Below are 20,575 nucleotides of genomic sequence, written 5' to 3'. Positions count from 1 at the left end.
GTGTAAGGGTATGTTTATTTGGATGCTTCATTGTAGAACCTGAATTTGAATAGACGTGTAACTGAGGGATACTCTAGTAACATTAGCAGCAACTTTGGGACACTAATCTTCCTCTTAATATTCTAAACAAAGTCATTGCACAAGCAATTAGTGGACTGAGCTATACTAGGACACCGGGCACAATGTCCTCTTTGACATTGGCAGCAGCACACAGACTCAGGGATCTCACACTCCAGTCTGTACTCAATAATGTCCTTGAATAGTTGGATGCCTCCTTCCAATATCTCCTAAACACCTTTTCCATTGATACCAGACCAGATCCCCAGACAAAAATCTCTCAGTCAGCTCCAGCAACATTCAGCAGAGTAGGCTCCCACCCACCCTAGCTGAGACCTTGATGAACAGCAGACACATGCAAAGCCTGCCTGGGAGGGCAGCAGCTTCTATCCTCTATAACAAGAACCTTTCTGCTCTGAGAGTGTTTATGCTCCTGCTCAGCCACCATCTGGGTAACCCCCCTGGAATTGGACAGGGCTCCGTAAAAAATCAGGTCACATCACATATTCAGCTCGGGTAGCGTGGCCTTGATGCACTCCAGGGGCCCTCCCTTTTCCCCTCATCCTCTTAGAGGGTGGGAGTTTGGGCGGGTCTTCCCCAATGCGCATCAGCGCCACGCTACCCCCGCCGCACATGTGACGTCAGTTTTCCTGGCTTCACAATGCCAACATATGGTTGATACAGCAGTGCTTTCTCTAGGAGGGGGAATCTTTTTGGCACCATTGCCTGAACGGTGAATGCCACTCAGGTGTGGCGCCCTGCCTCGTTGCGGGCGCCTGAGGGACGCTGGGAGGCACCCATGTCATTTTCATAAATATCATTCTGTTGAGGACTATACATCTCTATGGGCTTTTTCTTTTTCTGGGACATTCTGCACCTATGACTACTGTCACACTATGCAGCACGAGGCATTCTATTTGGTAAAAATGATTTATTGTTTTTCACTGTTTCCCATGACTCTGGTGATTTTTATTCTTTGTGTACATACCATATTATAGGTCTATATCTTCTCCAATATTTCATTTTCTCTTTCATTCATACACACTTTCACTCATATATATTCCACGATATGCCTTATGTGCAATGATCCAGCTTAATCATGACAAATATGTGGTTATTTAATCAATAAATGTATGTAATCATGGAATTCAAAGTTTTTATACCATAATTGTTGATGAGGCTTTTTGAACAATAAATTCTGCTCTCATTATTACTATTTATTATTATGTTACAATCCCTAGTATGTCTAGACATGAATTATTGATGTGTTTTTGCATTTACCTACTGACTGACCTACTTACCTTGTTTAAAGTCCCAACCCCCCCCCCCTTTTTAATTCTAAACTGAATAGGGATGGAGACACTTGGCTCTGTTTATTTTGTGCCTCATTTAAAGTCCCAAAACGTCCCCTCTTTAATAAATATGCAGTTGCTGATTGACTCCCAACCCTCTATATTCCAGAACCTTTCCAGACAGACAGGGGGAAGCAGTCAACCCTGCAGCCAGTGAAAAACAGAACAGACCAAAACAATCACATGCAGCTCAACTGATAACAGTGTCCCAGTAACCAAATATACCTAACCTAGCACCTATCTAGGATTGTGCTACATTGAGGTGCTGTTTAGGATGAACGTAAGAGCAATTTCTATGCCAGCTGCCGAAATCCTTACCCCTTATCAATAGGCTTACATTTTACACTATTGCTCTGCAGCCATCATTCTTGATTTATCAGGCAATACGCCTTGGTCCCAATCTGAGTAGGAGGTCATTTGACCTGCAGAGTCACCTGACCTCACCAAGTACTGTGGAATCAGAACCCTCCAGTGAAACCATCTTCTTTCTTTCTCTTCATCCACCCATAGAGGCCAACTGCCAGCATAGTAAACCTCTGCATCATGCCTGCTGAGCATTTTCATGGAAATATCAAGCACCATGAAAAATGGGAGTTGATTTAAAAAAAGCAAATGGACTGTTTACTTTGGAAGAGAAGAGACACTTTGCAAGGAAATTTTCGCAAGAGCTGAGTGAATGTGATGAAATGTCACTTTGCAAAGAATACCAAATCCTGTGTAAGAAAAATATACAATAAAACAATATTTGTGATTGGATGACAGAAGTCAGCAGAACTTCACTTCAACAACCAAGCCCTGGGAATTTCACTTCAACCATCAAGCCCTGGAGAAAAACAGTCTACTCGCCTTTAGTAAATCAATCGTATGATCTCAAGGTCATCTTAGCCCTTGTACACACGGTCGGAGATTCCGACAACCAAATCCATTTTAGTAATTCTGACGGATTAATTCCGGAAGAGGTCCGGAAGTGATGTTGCATACACACGGTCAGACTAAGTTGCCGGAAAATCCGATTGTACATAACGTGATGACGTTATCTCGTTACGACGGGACTACGTTCAGGCTAGTAGCCAATAGCTTTGGTCTAGGAATTTGATCTGAGCATGCGTGGCACTTTGTCTGTCGAAGTAGGCTACACATGATTGGAGTATGTCCGATAGGAGCATTTTGTCAGAAAATGTTACCAGCAAGTTGGAAAACTGGGTCCGTCGGATATTCCGACGGAAACAGTCTGATGCAGACCACACACAGTCAGAATATCCGACAAAACGGTCCGATAGGAAACATTCCGTTGGAATCTCCGACCGTGTGTACAAGGGCTAAGACAGCCTTTTTCAACCAGGATGCCTTCAGGTTTCTTCACGGGTTCCTTGGCAAAATGCCTAGAAATTGCCCAAAAATGTTATTCAATCCAGCAGGTAGATCAAACCTACCTATTCGTTACATAAAGCCACAGGTTTTCATTGTGCACCATTACAACCATCTAGCCTAACAAGCAATGACATCATCGGTTGATAAGGAGAACGTTGGACACCCGCACTACATCCTTGTTTGTCCCTTCTCTTCCCCTCTCCATCAACACTGGGGATACATTAGCTGAGTGAAGTAGAAGAGAAACATTGGAATACTAATCAGTGCCAGTGTGCAAAGGTGTGTTTGCTTTGGAAGAATAAATCACCTCTAATGTTGGATGTTTCTGCATTATGTAAAATTATTAGTTTTATTTTTTTTTTATTTTAGAAAGGGGTGCTTCAAAATTGTACGGAATTTTAAAGGGTGCCTTGACGAAAAAAAGGTTGAGAAAGTCTGACCTAAGAAGCTGGTGCTTGGCTTAGCCCTCTACTCCACTATTGGTAAGGATTGTACAGTCAACAAAGGCTGCCTGGCGGGTCAGAAGAAGGAGTGCAAAAGGAAAAGGGGTCTGGGGCCAAATGTTAATTCCCAAGATGAAGTGGATATTTGCATAGTTGAGCATACCTTTATTTTAGGGCTCCCAGGATTTCGTAAATATGGGGTGGATATAGAAGTAAACTGAAGTTCTGTGTAGGCAACTGGATGTGCCCAATATTGCTGCAATGTTTCAAATTGGTAGCAGGTATCTCATGTTATAATCTGATTGTGCAGTCTTCTTTTAGTTTGCCATCAACTACATTGTACAAGGACTGACCTGCCTGGATATAAATTGAATGGATTGTTTTTGGTATATAGTTGGTCCATTTTAAAGAAGATTATACCATGATTCTATAATCACATTGTAAAATGGGGAGCATGCTTTAAAGATTAAAAAAATAATAATAATGATGATGACTAGACTGTAATAACAGTTAAAACTAAAAAAGGACAAACAGAGCATAAAGTTAACTTCATATGCAACATTCTTTAAGAAAATAAATCAGACACATATTCACAAAGGACCAGAGGCCTTTCTACTGGGAGATACTAAAACTAAATAAAACTGTATTCAACCTCCGAGGAAACAAAATGTGCTTCTTTCATCATATATAAGAAGATAACTTTAATCAATACATGTAATTTGAAGAAAAGCCCTTGGTCTTCACCCATTGAGCATAACAATGTTTACTAAGCGCTGTAGAATGTTCTGAAAGTAAATTAATAAAATTTGAAAAATAAGCAAAATATTCAAACATTTTGACTTTTTTTGCAAATTAAGTCAAAATGATATGACATTGTTTTTTCCTTTGGTCTATACAAGCACTACTACCCAGAAAGGTAAGGCACAGAAATATATGATCCAAATATATGCATTAAATATATAGCAACATAAATTGTGTTTTATATAACATTATTTAACAAACTGCCATTGAAAGTCACACATTCACCCTATGGATTAATCTTCAAAGTGGGCATATCGGTTATCCTTGCCAAGCATCTGGACTCCCCTTCTGCAATATAAGGATAGTCTTAAAGGGGTTCTAAAGGCAGAAGTTTTTTTTATCTTTATGCATTCTATGCATGAAGGTAAAAAAAGCTTTCTATGTACAGCAAGCCCCCCTAATACTTACCTGAGCCCCAAAATCAGTGAGCCAATGAGGAGAGAGAGAGGGTTTGGGGCCAAGATACAGCTCTGTGCTTGAATGGACATACAGAGCAGTGGCTCAGCTACCCCAATAGCAAGCTGCTTGCTGTGGGGGAACTCTACAGGATGGGCCAGGAGCGCCAAAATCACTGCATAGAGCAGGTAAGTATGACATGTTTATTATTTTTAAACAAAAAAAAAACAAGACTTTAGTATCACTTCAAGCCTGTTTCAGCGGGCTGAACAAAAAAAAATGTAGGAGCTCATTGTACTAACTATGAAACTAAGCTATTGTGTTCTGATAGGGGGATAGCCCCACTCCCCCACCAGAACATACCGATCAGTACTCGCAGCCATTGGCTGCAAGCGCTGATCAGATGCCACTCGGCTGCTGATTTTCCAGCAGGCTGTTAGACAGAAGCTAGACATTAGTCCAGCTTCAGTCGGACAAGCTTCTGGCCGAATGTCAGACTTTCTGTTAAACCGGCTGGTACTGGTCGAGATTCAGCCTTTGCTAACATTAAAGTGTATCTAAAACCATTTTTTGGGTAGCCTAGGGAAAGACCAGAACCGTTTTTAGAATGTTATTGCTGTTCACCTCCTAGCTTGAGATATTCATATGGAGACGCACCCATTCTGGCTGCTGTAACAGCCTTTATTTTTTTCTGGGAACGCTATGCACAAGACTGGAGAGTGTCAGGGATAATTTCTGCCCATTTAGCTAAAATATCATTATCATCTACTGATGTTGGTCAGGAAGACCTAACTGGCAATTGCCATTCCAATGGATCCCAAAGTTGTTCACTAGGATTGAGGTCCTGGCTCTGTGTAGGTCTTTCAATTACTTGTGCCTGTATTCATTCATTCGAAGGGTGTGTTTTGGTGGAAACTGCACCAAAGTTGCTGAAAGTGTGATTTTCTTTTTTAAAGTGGAACTCTGCAGAAAGTATAACTCCTCCATTTCCTCCATTGGGACTGTTCCCACACTGCAAGGATTAAATACTTGTTTACATCCAAAGGGACAGAAAAAAGTAGTTTTACTTACCTGATCTTCTCTTCCCGCAGGTTCCTCTGTTTTGCACCATTTTCTGTAGCCTCCTCTCCCCTATCCTCCGGCAGTTGGATGCTCCATACATCGTCAAGACTGATGAAGAGCCCATTGGATACATTGGACATGACACAGAGGAACAGTCCACTGCTGGAGCATAGAAGAGCGTCGTCTGCTGGGGGAGTTGAGGATTGAGTAAGTAATACAGATTTTCCTGTCCCCTAGACCTAAACAAACATTTCAACCCCACTGTAAGGGATACAATTTTACTTTTGTTTGGCTTTAAATTACAACACTAAATCGAGAAGATGTGAATGTAGCCTAAAGTATTATTATTTTGACTATTTTCAGAAAAAACGATAAAATAGATAAGTGCAGTGCTATAAACATTGTCTACATGTATTAAGGCCGGCCATAGATGGTTTGATCTCGGCTGGTTCACCAGGAGCAGGTGTTCTGACACAAAGCGTCCGCCTATCGGATAGTGTCCGGACTGTACTGCGCAGGTGCAGCGCTTGCGCAGTACGGGGGACAAGGAGAAGCCGAACATTTCCGAAGAAGTCCAGGTTGAAGCACCACCATCCAAGTGGACATAGGGTCGCTCATAGTAACAGGGCCCCTCTCGGGCTCACTTCGCTCGCCACGCTACGGGCGCGGCCTCACTTCACTTGGCTCTTTTATATTCTAAAGCCGCGTACACACGGGTGGACTGTATGGCCAACTTAGTCCGTCAGACAATCCGACGGACAGTCCATCCTACTTTCGAATGAACGGACTTGACCACACACGGATGCACAAACAGTCCGTCGAAAGCTTGCGCGATGACGTGTACAGCACGTACGACGGGACTAGAAATAGGAAGTCGAATACACAGCAATGCAACCTTTCGCCGTGTAAATCCTTTCTGAGCATGCGCCACACTTAGTCCGTCGAACTAGCCTACTCACGAGCGGATTGTCCGCTGAAACCAAAGTATGACGGACAATATTACGGAAATTCCGAAATACTTAGTCCGCCAGACTGCACGCTGAAAAAGTCAGCTGAAGCCCACACACGAGCGGACTGTCCGCTGAAATGTGTTTCGACGGACTAAGTTGGCCAGACAGTCCGCCCGTATGTACGCGGCTGTACTCTATGTGCACTTGGATAGTGGGGCTTGAACCTGGACACAGTGCACAGGCGCCGTTCTTCTTCGGAGATGTTTGGTTTCTCGGCGCACACTATGTGTTGGGGGACAGTATCTGATAGGACACCGGCCGATATTCGAAACAAGTGTGGACAGGCTGAAAGTACCAAGTTGATTGATCGACCAAACTCAGTACAACCAGCCTGCCGGAATCACTTGCGGCTGCTATAGCTGCTAGAAATGATCCCTGTTTTCTCCTGGCAGGGACGGGTTCCCCTGCCCCCGCTGAAAGCACATATTTGTGGAAGGGATTCCCCTGTCAGAATTGTCTGTGTTGATTGGAGTGTCATGCTAATTTTTTTCTGTGTTGTCAGGAAAGAAATGCGCACCATCTATAGCCTGTCTAATAGTCTTTTTAATGTATTCTACACATTTTGCATTTTGAAAATCAAAATAGTAATAACTAAAGCCAAACTCCAGGTTGGGCACAAAGTTTCTATTTGGGATTGCAATCTTTAAAATGGTTGTTTGGGGCAGTATATGAAGATACTATCTCTCATCACAGACCCGGCCTGAATAATCACGTGCTGTTTTAGTGCAATAGCTCTTACTATGCCATTGTATACATACATTGTATGGGAAGATGACTGTTACTCCATAGCATAAAGTCAGCTCTATAAAGACTTGGTTTAACCAGTTTGGTGTAGAAGAACTCATGTAGCCCACACAAAGTCCTGACCACAACCCTCATTTGAGTTGAATTGGAAAGCCAATTAAGAGACAGGCCTTCTTGTTCAACATCATACTTAATGTGATTGTAGCCGTATTAGTGCAATCGTGACAGAGAAAATTGAGTACTGTCCGTGATACTTTTTTTATTTGCACTAACATACAATTTTTCAGGACGAGCTTTCGGGGTACCTTGAAGAAGGGGACATACCCCGAAAGCTTGTCCTGAAAAATTGTATGTTAGTGCAAATAAAAAAAGTATTACGGACAGTACTCAATTTTCTCTGTTCAACATCAGTAACTGACCTCACAAATGGTCTTTTGCATGAGTTGGCACAAGTTCCCACAGAGAATCTCTTGTTATAGAAAAAGGGACCAACTCCATATTATCAAACATGGTTTTGGAGTAAGATCTACAACAAGATCATATAGGTGTAATGGTCACCAACTTTCAGTCATATACAGTGGAAACTCTAATGCAGCATACACACGATCAGATTTTCAAATGTTGGATGTGAGCTTGTTGGCGGTAAGTCTGACCGTGTGTATGCTCCATTGGACATTTGTTGTCGAACTTTCCACCAAAAAATGTTGGCTAGCAGGTTCCCAAATTTTCCACCAACAAATGTTTGTTGTTGGACTTTCCGATCATGCGTACACAAGTCCGTTAGACAAAAGTCCACGCATGCTCAGAGTCAAGTACGAGCTGGAAGCGCTTGGTCTTGTAAAACTAGCATTCATAATGGAAATATCACATAGGTCTTGTACACCACTATGTTCATAATTGTTGGCCAACATTTGTGTGACCGTGTGTACGCAAGACAATTTGGAGCCAACACCCTTCCAACAAAAATCCACAGTTTTGTTGTCGGAAAGTCCGATCTTGTGTACGGGGCATTAGGGACGATAGTACTAATGTCTTCCCTTTGCAAAAGTTTTAACTCTCCCCAAGTCTATCCAAAGCTAAAAAATTGTTTTGTTTAACAGCCACTGAATAAGAATAATGCCAAGATAGAAATTACAGCCACTCAGCAGACATCCTGTGTCCCCTGAATAAAGACACCAGTCCATCCAGTTCAATCTGAGTGAGTGTCTACAATTGTCCCTATCCCTGTACATTGTACACTCACATTGGTCCCTACCCTCAAGGAGCCCACAATCCAAGGTCCCCATTCATATACTAGGGCCAATTTTGGACAGAAGCCAATTAACCTACCTGTATGTCTTTGGAGTGTGGGAGGAAACCCACACAGGCACAGGGAGAACATGCAAACTCCAGGCAGGTAGTGTCGTAGTTGGGATTCAAACCAGCAACCCTTTTTACTGCTAGGTGAGAGTGCTAACCACTACACCACTGTGCTGCCCTGAACCAGTTGGATCTTTTTTTTTTTTATAGGTTTGGATAGCGTAGAGAAGCTTTCAAATTTCTCTTGGGCTTTCATTAATACCCATCAGAGAGATTTTCCCTCACTTCCTGTTCCTGTGCCGGTTATACAAAATATACAGGTTGTGGTTGTCACTGAACAGGAGGACATGTACTGCAAAAAGAAAACATTGTCCAAAGTTTTAACCCTTCCTCACACTAATAAAATGTTTTTTTTGTTTGTGTCACTTGCAATTTTTCAGACATGACCTGAATGTTATGAAAGTAATGAACCAAACATCTCCAGGAAGGTTCATCCTCCTTGGCCTATCTAATGTTCCATTTCTCCAGTCTATCTTCTTCTTCCTGTTCCTAATGATGTACATAATGACATTGTCAGGAAACCTTCTGCTGATCGTTGTGGTGAGAATCAACCCAAAACTACAAACCCCCATGTATTTTTTCTTGACTAACCTCTCCATTCTTGACATCGGCTTCTCCTCCAACATTGTTCCAAAAATTCTCATGAACACTTTGCTAGTGGATAGAAGTATCTCCATGCTGGAATGTGCTGTACAGATGTACTTCCATTTGGCTTTAGGTTCAACGGAGTGTATCATTCTAGCTGTCATGGCTTATGACAGGTTTGCTGCCATCTGTAGACCATTGCACTACAACACCATCATGAGCAAGAAGATTTGTGCCAGTTTAGCTGTAGGGTCATGGTGTATGTCCTTCATGAACTCTGCCATCCATGTCACCTTCACATTCCATCTCGCCTATTGCAAGAGTCCTTATATCCACCACTTCTTCTGTGAGATACCGCTTTTCCTTCGAATGTCATGTCAAGACACTAGGCTCAACGAGATAGGCATGTATATTGGGGCAAGCGTCATTGTTATGTGCTCTTTTATTTTGACTCTAACCTCATATGTCCACATCATCTACACCATCTTGAAGATCCGTTCCTCACATGGAAGACAAAAAGCTTTCTCAACATGTGCTTCTCACCTGACCGTGGTGATTCTCTACTATGGGACCATCATGTTTGTCTACCTGCGACCCCTCTCTACTTACTCTCCTGAAACAGACAAAACTGTGTCTATTATTTATACCACTGTGACGCCGATGCTGAACCCCATTGTCTATAGCATTAGGAATGAGAAAGTCAAAAACACCATTAAAATAAAAAAAAAACACATGAGACAACAAGCTCTAATGGAAAACACTAGTTTGTGAAAACAAGTGGTATACTTTTCCTTAGCTTTACTGCCTACGGGTGCCAGAGGCAGGCTGGACAAAGTACCTGTATGTCGCTGGCTTGCTTCTGGGTTTGGGGCACACATATGCACCAACTCCTGCCGACCCAGGCTGTGATTGGACACAGCACGAGTTTGGCAGCTGATTTTAGCCGATAATTTGGACTAAAATCAGCTGATCGGCTGTGGCCAATCACACAAAGCCCTTGTACACACGGTCGGAGAATCCATCGGAATGTGTACTATCGGACCGTGTTGTTGGATAATCCGACTGTGTGTGGTATGCATCGGACTGATTCCGTCGGAATATCTGTTGGACCCAATTTTCCAACTTGTTGGAAATATTTTCCGACCAACTGGTTCGATCGGACATACTCCGATCATGTGTAGAGAATTTTGATCGGACCAAGTGCCACGCATGCTCAGATCAAATTCCTACATCAAAGCTATTGGCTACTAGCCTGAACGTAGTCCCATCGTAACGAAATTACGTCATCACGTTCTGAATGATCGGATTTTTCGACAACTTAGTCTGACCGTGTGTATGCAACAGTTTCGAACAAGATCCGACGGACAAAATCCGACGGATTTGGTTGTCGCAATCTCCGACTGTGTGTACAGTGGCAAAGAGTTCTGTGCTTGCAAAAACAGGGAGAAAAAATAGCCATATAGTACAGTAAAAGCAGCACACTTTAAACATTATTAGGCACACAGTTAGCCCTTGATTGCCCCTAGATGTTAACCCCTTCCCAGCCACTGTCATTAGTACTGTGCCAGTGTACAGTATTATAACTGATCGCTGTATTAGCGTCACTAGCGATGTCAGTGTAAGTTAGTGACCCTCCCAGCCAGTGTCTGCTAGCGCCAGATTGCCCGCCACCCTATCACAGTCACACTATAAGTCACTGATCACCACCATTACAGTATAACATCCAGTGGTGGCTGGTGCTCAAAATTTTTGGGGGGGGGGGGCGCAAACTGAAAAATTCGGGGAAAAAAACACATCAATTGCAGCCTCACTGTACCATTAATCACAGCCACTGTGCCATCAATCGCAGCCACTGTGCCATCAATCGCAGCCACTGTGCCTATCAAACACAACCACTTTGCCTATCAATTGCTGCCACTGTGCCATGAAATGCAGCCACTGTGCCATCAAATGCAGCCACTGTGCCCATCAATTGCCGCCACTGTGCCATCAAATGCAGCCACTGTGCCCATCAAACACAGCTACTGTGCCCATCAATTGCCACCACTGTGCCATCAAACGCAACCACTGTGCCATCAAATGCAGCCACTGTGCCCATCAATTGCTGCCACTGTGCCATCAAACACAGCCACTGTACCCATTAATTGCCGCCACTGTGCCCATCAATTGCCACCACTGTGCCCATCAATTGCTCCCACTGTGTCCCATAAAGCCACTGTGCCATATCAAATTCTGCCAGTGTACCCCCCGCCGGCCCTCCTTCTGCACTTACCTGTCTCGGTGGGACAGCTCCTCGATGTCTTCTCCCATCCTCTCCACCCGTCCTATGCTATAATTGGACGCCTGGACGCACTGTCACTGATAGCATCCATAGCTATGTAAGTTTGTACATGCTATACTATGCTATGTCCAAAGACATGCAGGTAGGTTAATTGGCTTCTGTCCAAAATTGGGCCTAGTATATGAATGGGGACCTTGGATTGTGGGCTCCTTGAGGGTAGGGACCAATGTGAGTGTGCAATCAATGTACAGGGATAGGGACAATTGTAGACACGCACTCAAGTTGAACTGGATGGACTGGTGTCTTTATTCAACCTAACTAACTATGTAACTATACCTTTCACACAAAACAAATAATACAAACTTATTGGGATCCCGGCAATGTAAGTCGGCACTGTAGCGTGGACGCGAGGTGGTTAATCTAATTATTTTGCCATATGCTGCTCTGCTGTACATTCCCCTGAGTGCTTACCATTCAAAATGCAAATCTGAATCTGTAAAAACATTGTGATTCTGTGCTAAATTAATTTGCAAACTTCATCACTATATTTTCTTCATAAATTTTATGTTTTATCCACCTTTAAATACAAAAACTCACACCACAAGCAAAACTGTGACCCATGATTTCATGAATCGGCAAAGTGAGTTACCGTATATACTCGAGTATAAGCCGATTTTTTCAGCACATTTTTTGTGCTGAAAAAGCCCACTTGGCTTATACTCGAGTCACTGTGTCTATCTGCAGCCTCCTGCACCTGAGTTTCCACGCTGTGACGTGTATTCTATTCAGCGGCCGTGTAGCATAACAAAGCCTCGCCTTCTCCTCGTCCTCATCCGTGATAGGCGGAACACTGACTGACTGCTGGGGAAACTGAATCAGTGTTCCGTCATGGATGAGGATGAGGAGAAGGCAAGCTTTGTTACACTGCACGGCTGCGAACTAGACAATATGTCACAGCGCCGGTGTTCTGGAGATCAGATACATGAGGCTGCAGATGGACACAGTGGGGCATGTAGATGGCACAGTGGGGCATGAAGATGACACAGTGGGGCATGAAGATGGCACAGTGAGGCATGAAGATGGCACAGTGAGGCATGAACATGGCACAGTGGGGCATTAAGATGGCACAGTGAGGCTGCAAATGGGCACAGTGAGGCTGCAGATGGGCATTGTTGACCCTCTTTTTCCACTTACAGTAGCTGCTGCATTTCCCACCCCAGGCTTATACTCGAGTCAATACGTTTTTCCAATTTTTTTGTGGTAAAATTAGGTGCCTCACTTATATTCGGGTCGGCCTATACTCGAGTATATACGGTATTATGGGGTTTTAAAGCCTAACTTTTTTTCACTTTTTTTGGGTTGAACTAAATGCAATTGTGTCTTTTGTCAACCTGACTAACTATGTAACTCCAACAATTAGAAAAAAACAGTGTAAGGGGCCCAATGCAAAGGGTGGATTTTTGTCTAGTCACTACAGTTTGGCCTTAAAGGTTTCTTGTGGGCAGGCTGATTAAGATTCCCTTTTTGTCCTCCATAATGTCCTGTTCCCTTTCTGTACTTTGAAATGTGCTTAGAAAAGGATTAAGGAATAAAGGTACTGTGAAGATGGAACCCCATACACTGATCTTCTTTTTTTTTTTTTTTGTTCAACCCAGAAAAAGAAAGTTATTCCATTGCCCCATCCACAATTTCGAGGTGGGTGGAGGTATCCTTCCCCCTGTGGTATTGTATTCTGATGTCGGGGAACCTTCCTTATCATCAGAATACAATGTTAAGTGTTGCTGGCTATAGCTGGTGGCACTGATTGGCAGCTGGTTGTAGACAAGGCTATTGATAGATCAACTTGTGTACAACCAGTCTGCTCATACATAGATTGAAAGTCGGCCAGTCCCTGCTGAACTAGCCACATTTCCATCCATGTATCGCTGGCTTTTGTGGAACTGGGGCATTTCAAATTGGGGACTTAATGGTAGTGGCTAGGAAGCAAAACAACTACAAGTGGCAGTGGTTTGGCCTGTGATTGCTCATGAATGGGGATGAGAAAAAATGTTCTGGTTCGGTTTGAACATTGTGCTCAACATCTGAAGATTGCAAGTTTTACAGCAAACTCCACTGAAGGCTAAGTCAACAGTCATACTTTGGCAGTCGATATTTGATGGTGTAATGTAATTTTTTCCTTGTACAACAAGCTTGGATTACATAATACAACACCACACTATTCTGGTTCATTTTTTTTTTTTTTAAAAGGCTTCTTTCGGGTAGTTTTAGCAGTGACACGTGTTTTTCAGGCCTGATTTCACAAGCGGAAATAGTGTTGTAAATAAGGAATAATGACTAATAATTTAATGTAATTATTGGAATTTTAAAATCATTACCACCCTCTACCTAGGTAGGTGCTAGAGTTTTTTGAGAAAGCAGGTCAATTTAGGCATGCCTCGCTGGAATCCAGGCCTGTTTGTTTTGATCTGTGTAGGTTGGGAGTGGCTCAGAGTAGGCTGGTGACTCACAGATAGCATCACTCCTCGGTTACCTCCCTTTGGCTTCTAAAGGATTCTAGAAAAGAGGAGGGGAAAAGAGATGGAGCTGTGTGTTCTAAGGAGCCCTGAACAATCCCTAACTTGGATTGGCAGGGGGCAGGCTTCCTTAAATATCTAGAGTCAGCCCAGCCGGGAAGGAGTTGTCAGGTGGAAGAACTGGCGATGGAGCACTAGGTTGCCTGTGGCTTTGAGGGGGCTCTGCCATCTAGGGGATGACCATGGCCCTGGGGTCTGGGTGCAAGATGGAGCCCTGCTGGAAAGCAAGGAAAATCTGATCAGGAGGCACAGACAGGATCCAAAGAGGACAACAGGAGCTACTGTTGCTGGGCAAGTCTTCAGGAGGGAACCACCAGTTTGAAGCCAGGAGGGCTGGTGAGTGACATGTGCTATCGGGTGTACTGGAGAGCCATGCCAGAGAGGACTTAGAGGAAACAATCAGAGCTGGGTGTGGAGCCAGGGAGGATTGCAATGTCACAGGCAGTGGAGTCCGGCAGCTGCAGCCAGGAGAGCTGGTAGGTCCTGAAGAGGGATTGCTTGGAGCAGTAGTCCACCTTAGGACAGGTAGCACTAAAAACTTCCTATTCTATTTTTGCTACATTAAAAGGGACCTACAGTCCCTGCCTGCAAATGGCAATTTCTAGGGCCTGACTGAGTCAGTGCTGGGTCTAATCATGTGCTAGCTATACCTGGAAGCAAAGTGTTGTGCAGGAGAGAGAGAGAGCAAGAGTGATAGTCTGCCAGCAAGTGTTGTGCTGGAGGAGACTGGAGAAGGGTCATGTACAAGAGTGTACATAGTCCTGTCCCAAATTGACTGTTCTGAAATTCTACTGAGCATCCCATATATTCCCATCCTAATCCAATTTTAAATCATGCTGAGGAGGGTGACAGGTGGGCTACAACTTTCAGCAGCCCCTACAGGGGTACCGCTACAGGAATGCACAGACAGATATGTAACGCAGACTCTTCCAACCCAAACAAATTTCCTGCAGCAACTTGTTTTGTTTTACAGAGATTAGCATTTATTGGATCCCAGAACACATGCCAAAATCCAACAGAGTACTTGCAACTAATACAATAATCAGAAGCCTTCAAAGCTCCAGTTCTCCTGTCATAGCAAGTGTAGCACTCACCCCCGAAGGAGTAGCTGGTTTGATTTGGACTTGCACTCTAGTAACAAAACCCCACTAATTTGCCTCAGTCCCCTTGACACAGCTGTGGTGCAATACAATACAGTACAATATAATATAACACAATATACCTGTATTGTCCTCTCAGGATCCACTGGCTCCACCTGCTGGGAGAAAACAATACTCCACACAACGAGGTACTTAACCAAAGTATATTTTACTATATATATTTGGAAATAGGCGATTACAGAAATTGTACTGCCATCCCAACATAGAATGACAGGGCAATTAATTTTGATAAAACAGTTACAAACGCTATATCTATTAAGGAGCTCCCCCTACTTTTATAGCTATGCGTGAGATCTTAATTAAAGTACTCAGTCTTTATCTTCTGATCTTCGCTAGCAATGATAACTAGTTAAGTTAAAGTTGAATTAAGGATGATTCTAGTGTTTCTTCCACAAATATAGTACAATGCTTGAAGTGTGATAGTAAGTGGCCTTATGCCTGCCTAGAGTCAGTTGCTATATTCCTCCTCCGTGGGACTAAGTATCCCAGCGAGGCCTGTATATAAGTCTGACTAGGTGCATTGGTTTAGAAAAGGGTGGGTAGCAACCCGATCACCAACTGGATTAGAAACTTGGTATGGTAACTTTGGTCTGGTGTTTGCAGCTTGCTTCTACATCAGCCGGCTCTGACACTCCGTTCCATTCTGACAGATGGACCTGGTCTTCCGAACGAGTGTCTCTGGATCCTCTCAATCCGATCACTGTGTCTCTGGCACTTCAGGTCACTCACACAAACAAGAAGGATTGCGCTCTGAAAAGGCAATAGGCCGCTTCCTCCGGGAGGCCTCCTCACCAGTCCTCACAGGCAGACCATGCGTTCCCAAAAGACCTAAAATGGCCACTTGGGCTCCTTTTATGTCCTACCCAGCATGCAGTGCAATAGAGTGTGTCCATGGGTAGGTCACCCGGCATCCTGGGTAAAAAGGTCAACTCTCCAATGCAAATGACAGTCACTTCCTGTAAATAGTTAAATGCTTGAAAGACAAAAATCATTTAAGTTAACTTTCAGTATTTGTCTGCTTCATGGTGCCAAACACTAAGCTATAGAACCATCCATAGACTTTCATTATAATTGCTAATGCACATCAGAAGACAAGGATACCAGCGCTATAAAAGCATATAGACACTCCACCCATCCAGCATATATGTCTGTTCTTTATCATGCACCTAGGTGACTTCCATGCATGCAATAATGTATACTAAAGTTTGTTTTGAGGCAAGTTTTCCTTAGAATCTAATGCTTGGCCCATGCAATGTCTGGTGGGTAAAAACAAGGAAGTTCAGGAAGAAAAAGTTGAGTGTTTGACAAACAATAATAGGCAACTCAAAATGAACCACTCACCAGATCTCTAGACCCAGAGTGAAGTCTATTGTTCATTTGCACTGTGTAATTACACAGGGAAGTGTGAAGAGCAGCAAGGGTGACACTATAAGGATTAACATTTAGAGGGGAATCTGTGGCACAGTATACACATTTGGTATAGTTCAACAGAGAATACCGTTGGTCAATTCAAAACACATTACATAGGCACGGCCCACTGTTCTCACCATAAGTAAAACCACCCTTGAAAAATTATATGAAGCCATTGTTGGAGTATATGCAGACTGAAGGTTGCTGCAAAGAAGGTGGAGGAGATCAGCTGCACTGATATACAGTATAACAAATGATAAAAAAAATCTAAATATATATATTTTTTTAAAAGGCATTTTTTAATGGTACATAGTGATTTAGCAAATTGTGATTCAACTAAAGTTTATATGTATTTTAAACAAATCCAAAGAGAAAAAAGTATAGTATTTAGCTTTTAATGCATTACTCTTTAAGAAAGCAAAACAGAAATATTCACAAAAGACCAAAGATCATCCATCTGGGAGATGCTAAAACTAAACAATGTATAGTTTAATTGTCAATTAAGGGACCTAAATCTGCTCCTTATATTATATAAGAAGATGTCTTCAACATGCGTAGTTTGCTTGCATTGACCTCACCCCATATTTATCTGTCTGCACTGAGCATAACAATATTTTATAAATAATATTAAACATTTTCTGAATAAGAATACAAATATATTTGAAAAAAAGCAAAATGTTGCAATTTAAGAGGATATGAAAATTATATATATATATATATATATATATATATATATATTTTTTTTTTTTTATCAAAATAGGAAAAAAATAATATTATATTGTCTTTTCCTATTGCCAATATGAGCCCTACTACCAGGAAGGGACACAACTAAATATTTTTAATATATATAGATATTATTGCAATGTCAAAAAATTATTTTGTATTATTACTGTGACCCAAAGATTTAGCTATGTTATTAATTATATATTCACCATATGCATTCACCCACTGAGGGGCCAAATAAAGTCATATTTGGCCACCATCTGGACTCAGGAACTCAGGAAGGTCTTAGTAATATTGATCTCCATATGGTAGTTAACCTTTTAACGTGATACCTTATGCCGCGTACACACAGCCAGACTTTCCGGAAGACTAGGCCCGACTGTCTTCCTGACAAACTTTCAGCGGAGTTCCGACAGACTCTCAGACGAACGGACTTGGTCACTAAGTCCGTTTGAAAAGTCCATTTGTTTTGAACGTGATGACGTAAGACAGGACTAAAAAAAGGAAGTTCAATAGCCAGTAGCCAATAGCTTCCCTTCTGTCATATTTGGTCCGTCGGACCAGCATACAGACAAGTGGTTTTCCCGATAGGAATTGAGACTGTGGGACAGATTTGAAACATGTTCTAATTCTAGGTCAGTGTGATTTTTTAAACGAAAAATTATCGGATTAGCCCACACATGATCGGATTGTCCAACGGACTGATCCGTCAGACCTTGTCTGCTGGAAAGTCTGGTCGTGTGTATGCGGCATTACAGTTAATAAGTGATGGCATCATGAACAAAGAAACGGATCAGGGCAGAAAATTTGGAAATTGCTAGTGAGGTAAATCTTCTAACCATATCTTATATACTAAATGGTTAATAGTGTGTGGACACCTGACCATCACATATACATGTGCTTATTGGACATCACATTCTAAAATCATGGGTATTAATGATGAATTGTCATCCCCTATCCTTCTTGTGGCAAAATGGCCTCCACTCTTCTGGATAGAGTTTTTTGTAAGATTTTGGAGTGTGTCTGTGGATATTTGTTCCTTTTCACCTAAAGATCATTTGTGAGAACGGGTACTGATGTTGGATCAAAGCAGGCATTCTAATTCAGTTTTTTCAACCTTTTTTCAGTCAAGGCACCCTTCATTTGTGGGTCTTTGTTTGGAGACACTTCTCTATGACACAGTCAGGCTTTCATTCTGAACAGAATAAAAGGAATATCCTTGCAGGAAAACAAGATCTGTATACCATGCTTACAATCCTGGTCATGGAAGTTTGCCTTAGCCTAGTATCCCTAGATTGAACCGATACTGCTGGTTAGTGCCTGTTCTTGAATATTTTAAGGCATTTGAAAAACTGTCTTTCTTTATGCATTGGACTTCCCCCTGGCTCATTTTGGTCAGGGTTCCCCTTCATTTGGGTAGAGCTGCCTGCCCGTTTGTTATTGGACGGACACCTGTATCACATATAGTGCCTTGGCGGAAGTGTGTTTATGTCTTTTTTTGGGTACTCCAGAATCAGGATATACCAAGTCCTTTCTACTTATCCACCTGCCCTCCAAAAAACCCTTGAAGAAGCTGTCAAGGTAAAATGCATTGGGTTGATGTCTTCTCCTTGGTTTCATTTCCTCTGACTGAGTCAATATTTTATATCTATGCTATATCTGATCAGTTATCAGAGTTATATACCTTTGGAGACTAGGGCGAGTGTATGGGACTTAGTAGCAAGATGCTGGTACATTATGTTTTAATGTAGTCTCTTATATTTAATTCAATAAAAGAATGTTATATTTTTATATGGTATATGATTAATTATTCCAAAGGGAGGTCTTCAGCACCTTTAAAGTTCTAACATTTTTCCTCTTTGTGCACATTTCTACCCCGGGATGTGGTGCTGAGTTTCAATTATTCATATAGAAAAGCACCTTTTAGAATTGCACACATTTCGGGGCATTCCAGTCTGAGGGCTCATCCACACCAGGAGGTGTTTCTGAGTGCATGTGATTTTTTTTCACGTTCCCACATGATGCATTTTATAATGAGCTGCTGTATACATGTGAAACACACAAAAGGTTGCCTTGAGTTTTAAAATTGTACAGCACCAAAACACATGGAAGTACGGTACCATGTGTTTTAGCAGACACAAACGTTCCTGTATCTGCTAAATACATGTGGGTGTCATTACATTTAAATCCCCCTCCTAGCACCCCCCCAACCCCCTTCCTAGTACTACCGCCCCCACTCAAATCCCCCTCCCAGTACAACCCCTCCAAATCCCCCCTCCTAGCAGAGCCCCCCCACCTGCTCCCAAATACCCCCCCCCCCTTAACACAACCCCCTCCCCGAATCCCACCTCTCTATAACCCCCCCAGCTCCTCTCCTTCCAGGGTGGAGAGAGCACACCTGTGTACAGAGGAGGCAGACCCTGCTTTCCTCTCCTCTCTGTCCACTTCACGGCAAGTCCTTAGCAACCAATGACATCATCGGTTGGTAGGATGCAGCCTGGTGGCTGTTAGGAATTTCCCTTGTGATCAGTAAAAACTCCGGGTGTTCTTGAGAAGCAAACAATTTATTTCTGATGTGGCCCACAACAGGGAGACATGCTTACAGGACAAGCTGCAGGAAAAAAGTCTCAACAAAAGAAAGTGTTCCGCCCTCACATATCCCACAAGAATAACATCTCTGTGCTTCTATTGGCTGAGGGAACATAAATAACGTGTCATGGCACAGGCTAGCACTTTATTAGCTATCCATGTTCCCTGTACATTCTTAGGCTATCATATTTAGTTAAATCTAATCATCCTACTTACTATGGAGTTAATTAGGACAAAACAATACAATGAGTTAATACAATAATGTGCTCAGAAGTAAGCTTTTTAACAAATCAGTCTCAGGACTATTGTTTTTCTAATAGTCACACAATAAACATTTAAAACTTTTCTAACATTCCCTCCTCTTTGTGTGACTATTTTATCTCCACACATTTCGATGAAAGTCCCTGTGTTATACACTTTCGGACTGTATGTCATTAAGTTGAGCTTCAATGTCCACATAGGTCTCCTCAGAGGTAGAGAGGGTTTGATACATTGTTCTTGAGACTGCAGTTTCAATGAGTTTTTGTGAAAGTCCTTGAATACAGGGAATGCAGCAGCATCCGCAAGTGACCAAAACGGCCAAAGCCACAGCGATTGAGATCAAACATGATGTGATAAATCCAGTCCATTTACCGAACCATCCTTCAAGCTAAGTTGTG

General features: G+C 42.5%; 1 protein-coding gene across 1 annotated transcript; it reads left to right on the top strand.

Annotated features, from left to right (window-relative positions):
- Positions 1-3,912: 3,912 nt before the first annotated feature.
- Positions 3,913-10,072, top strand: LOC143942073 (olfactory receptor 5B2-like). The gene is made up of 3 exons (XM_077463377.1): positions 3,913-4,139; positions 5,512-5,689; positions 8,976-10,072. Exon 3 carries the CDS (start codon positions 8,992-8,994, stop codon positions 9,949-9,951), a length of 960 nt encoding a protein of 319 aa, XP_077319503.1. The 5' UTR covers positions 3,913-4,139; positions 5,512-5,689; positions 8,976-8,991; the 3' UTR covers positions 9,952-10,072.
- Positions 10,073-20,575: the final 10,503 nt, after the last annotated feature.

Source organism: Lithobates pipiens, unplaced genomic scaffold (assembly GCF_037356315.1).
Source record: "Lithobates pipiens isolate NorthernLeopardFrog02 unplaced genomic scaffold, aLitPip1_a1.2 Scaffold_30, whole genome shotgun sequence".
Taxonomy (NCBI): domain Eukaryota; kingdom Metazoa; phylum Chordata; class Amphibia; order Anura; family Ranidae; genus Lithobates; species Lithobates pipiens.
This window is presented reverse-complemented; position numbering and strand designations above follow the sequence as displayed.

Bases quoted from the DNA above. Each gene is read 5' to 3' on its own strand.
- LOC143942073 (XM_077463377.1), top strand. From the start codon at position 8,992: ATGAAAGTAATGAACCAAACATCTCCAGGAAGGTTCATCCTCCTTGGC.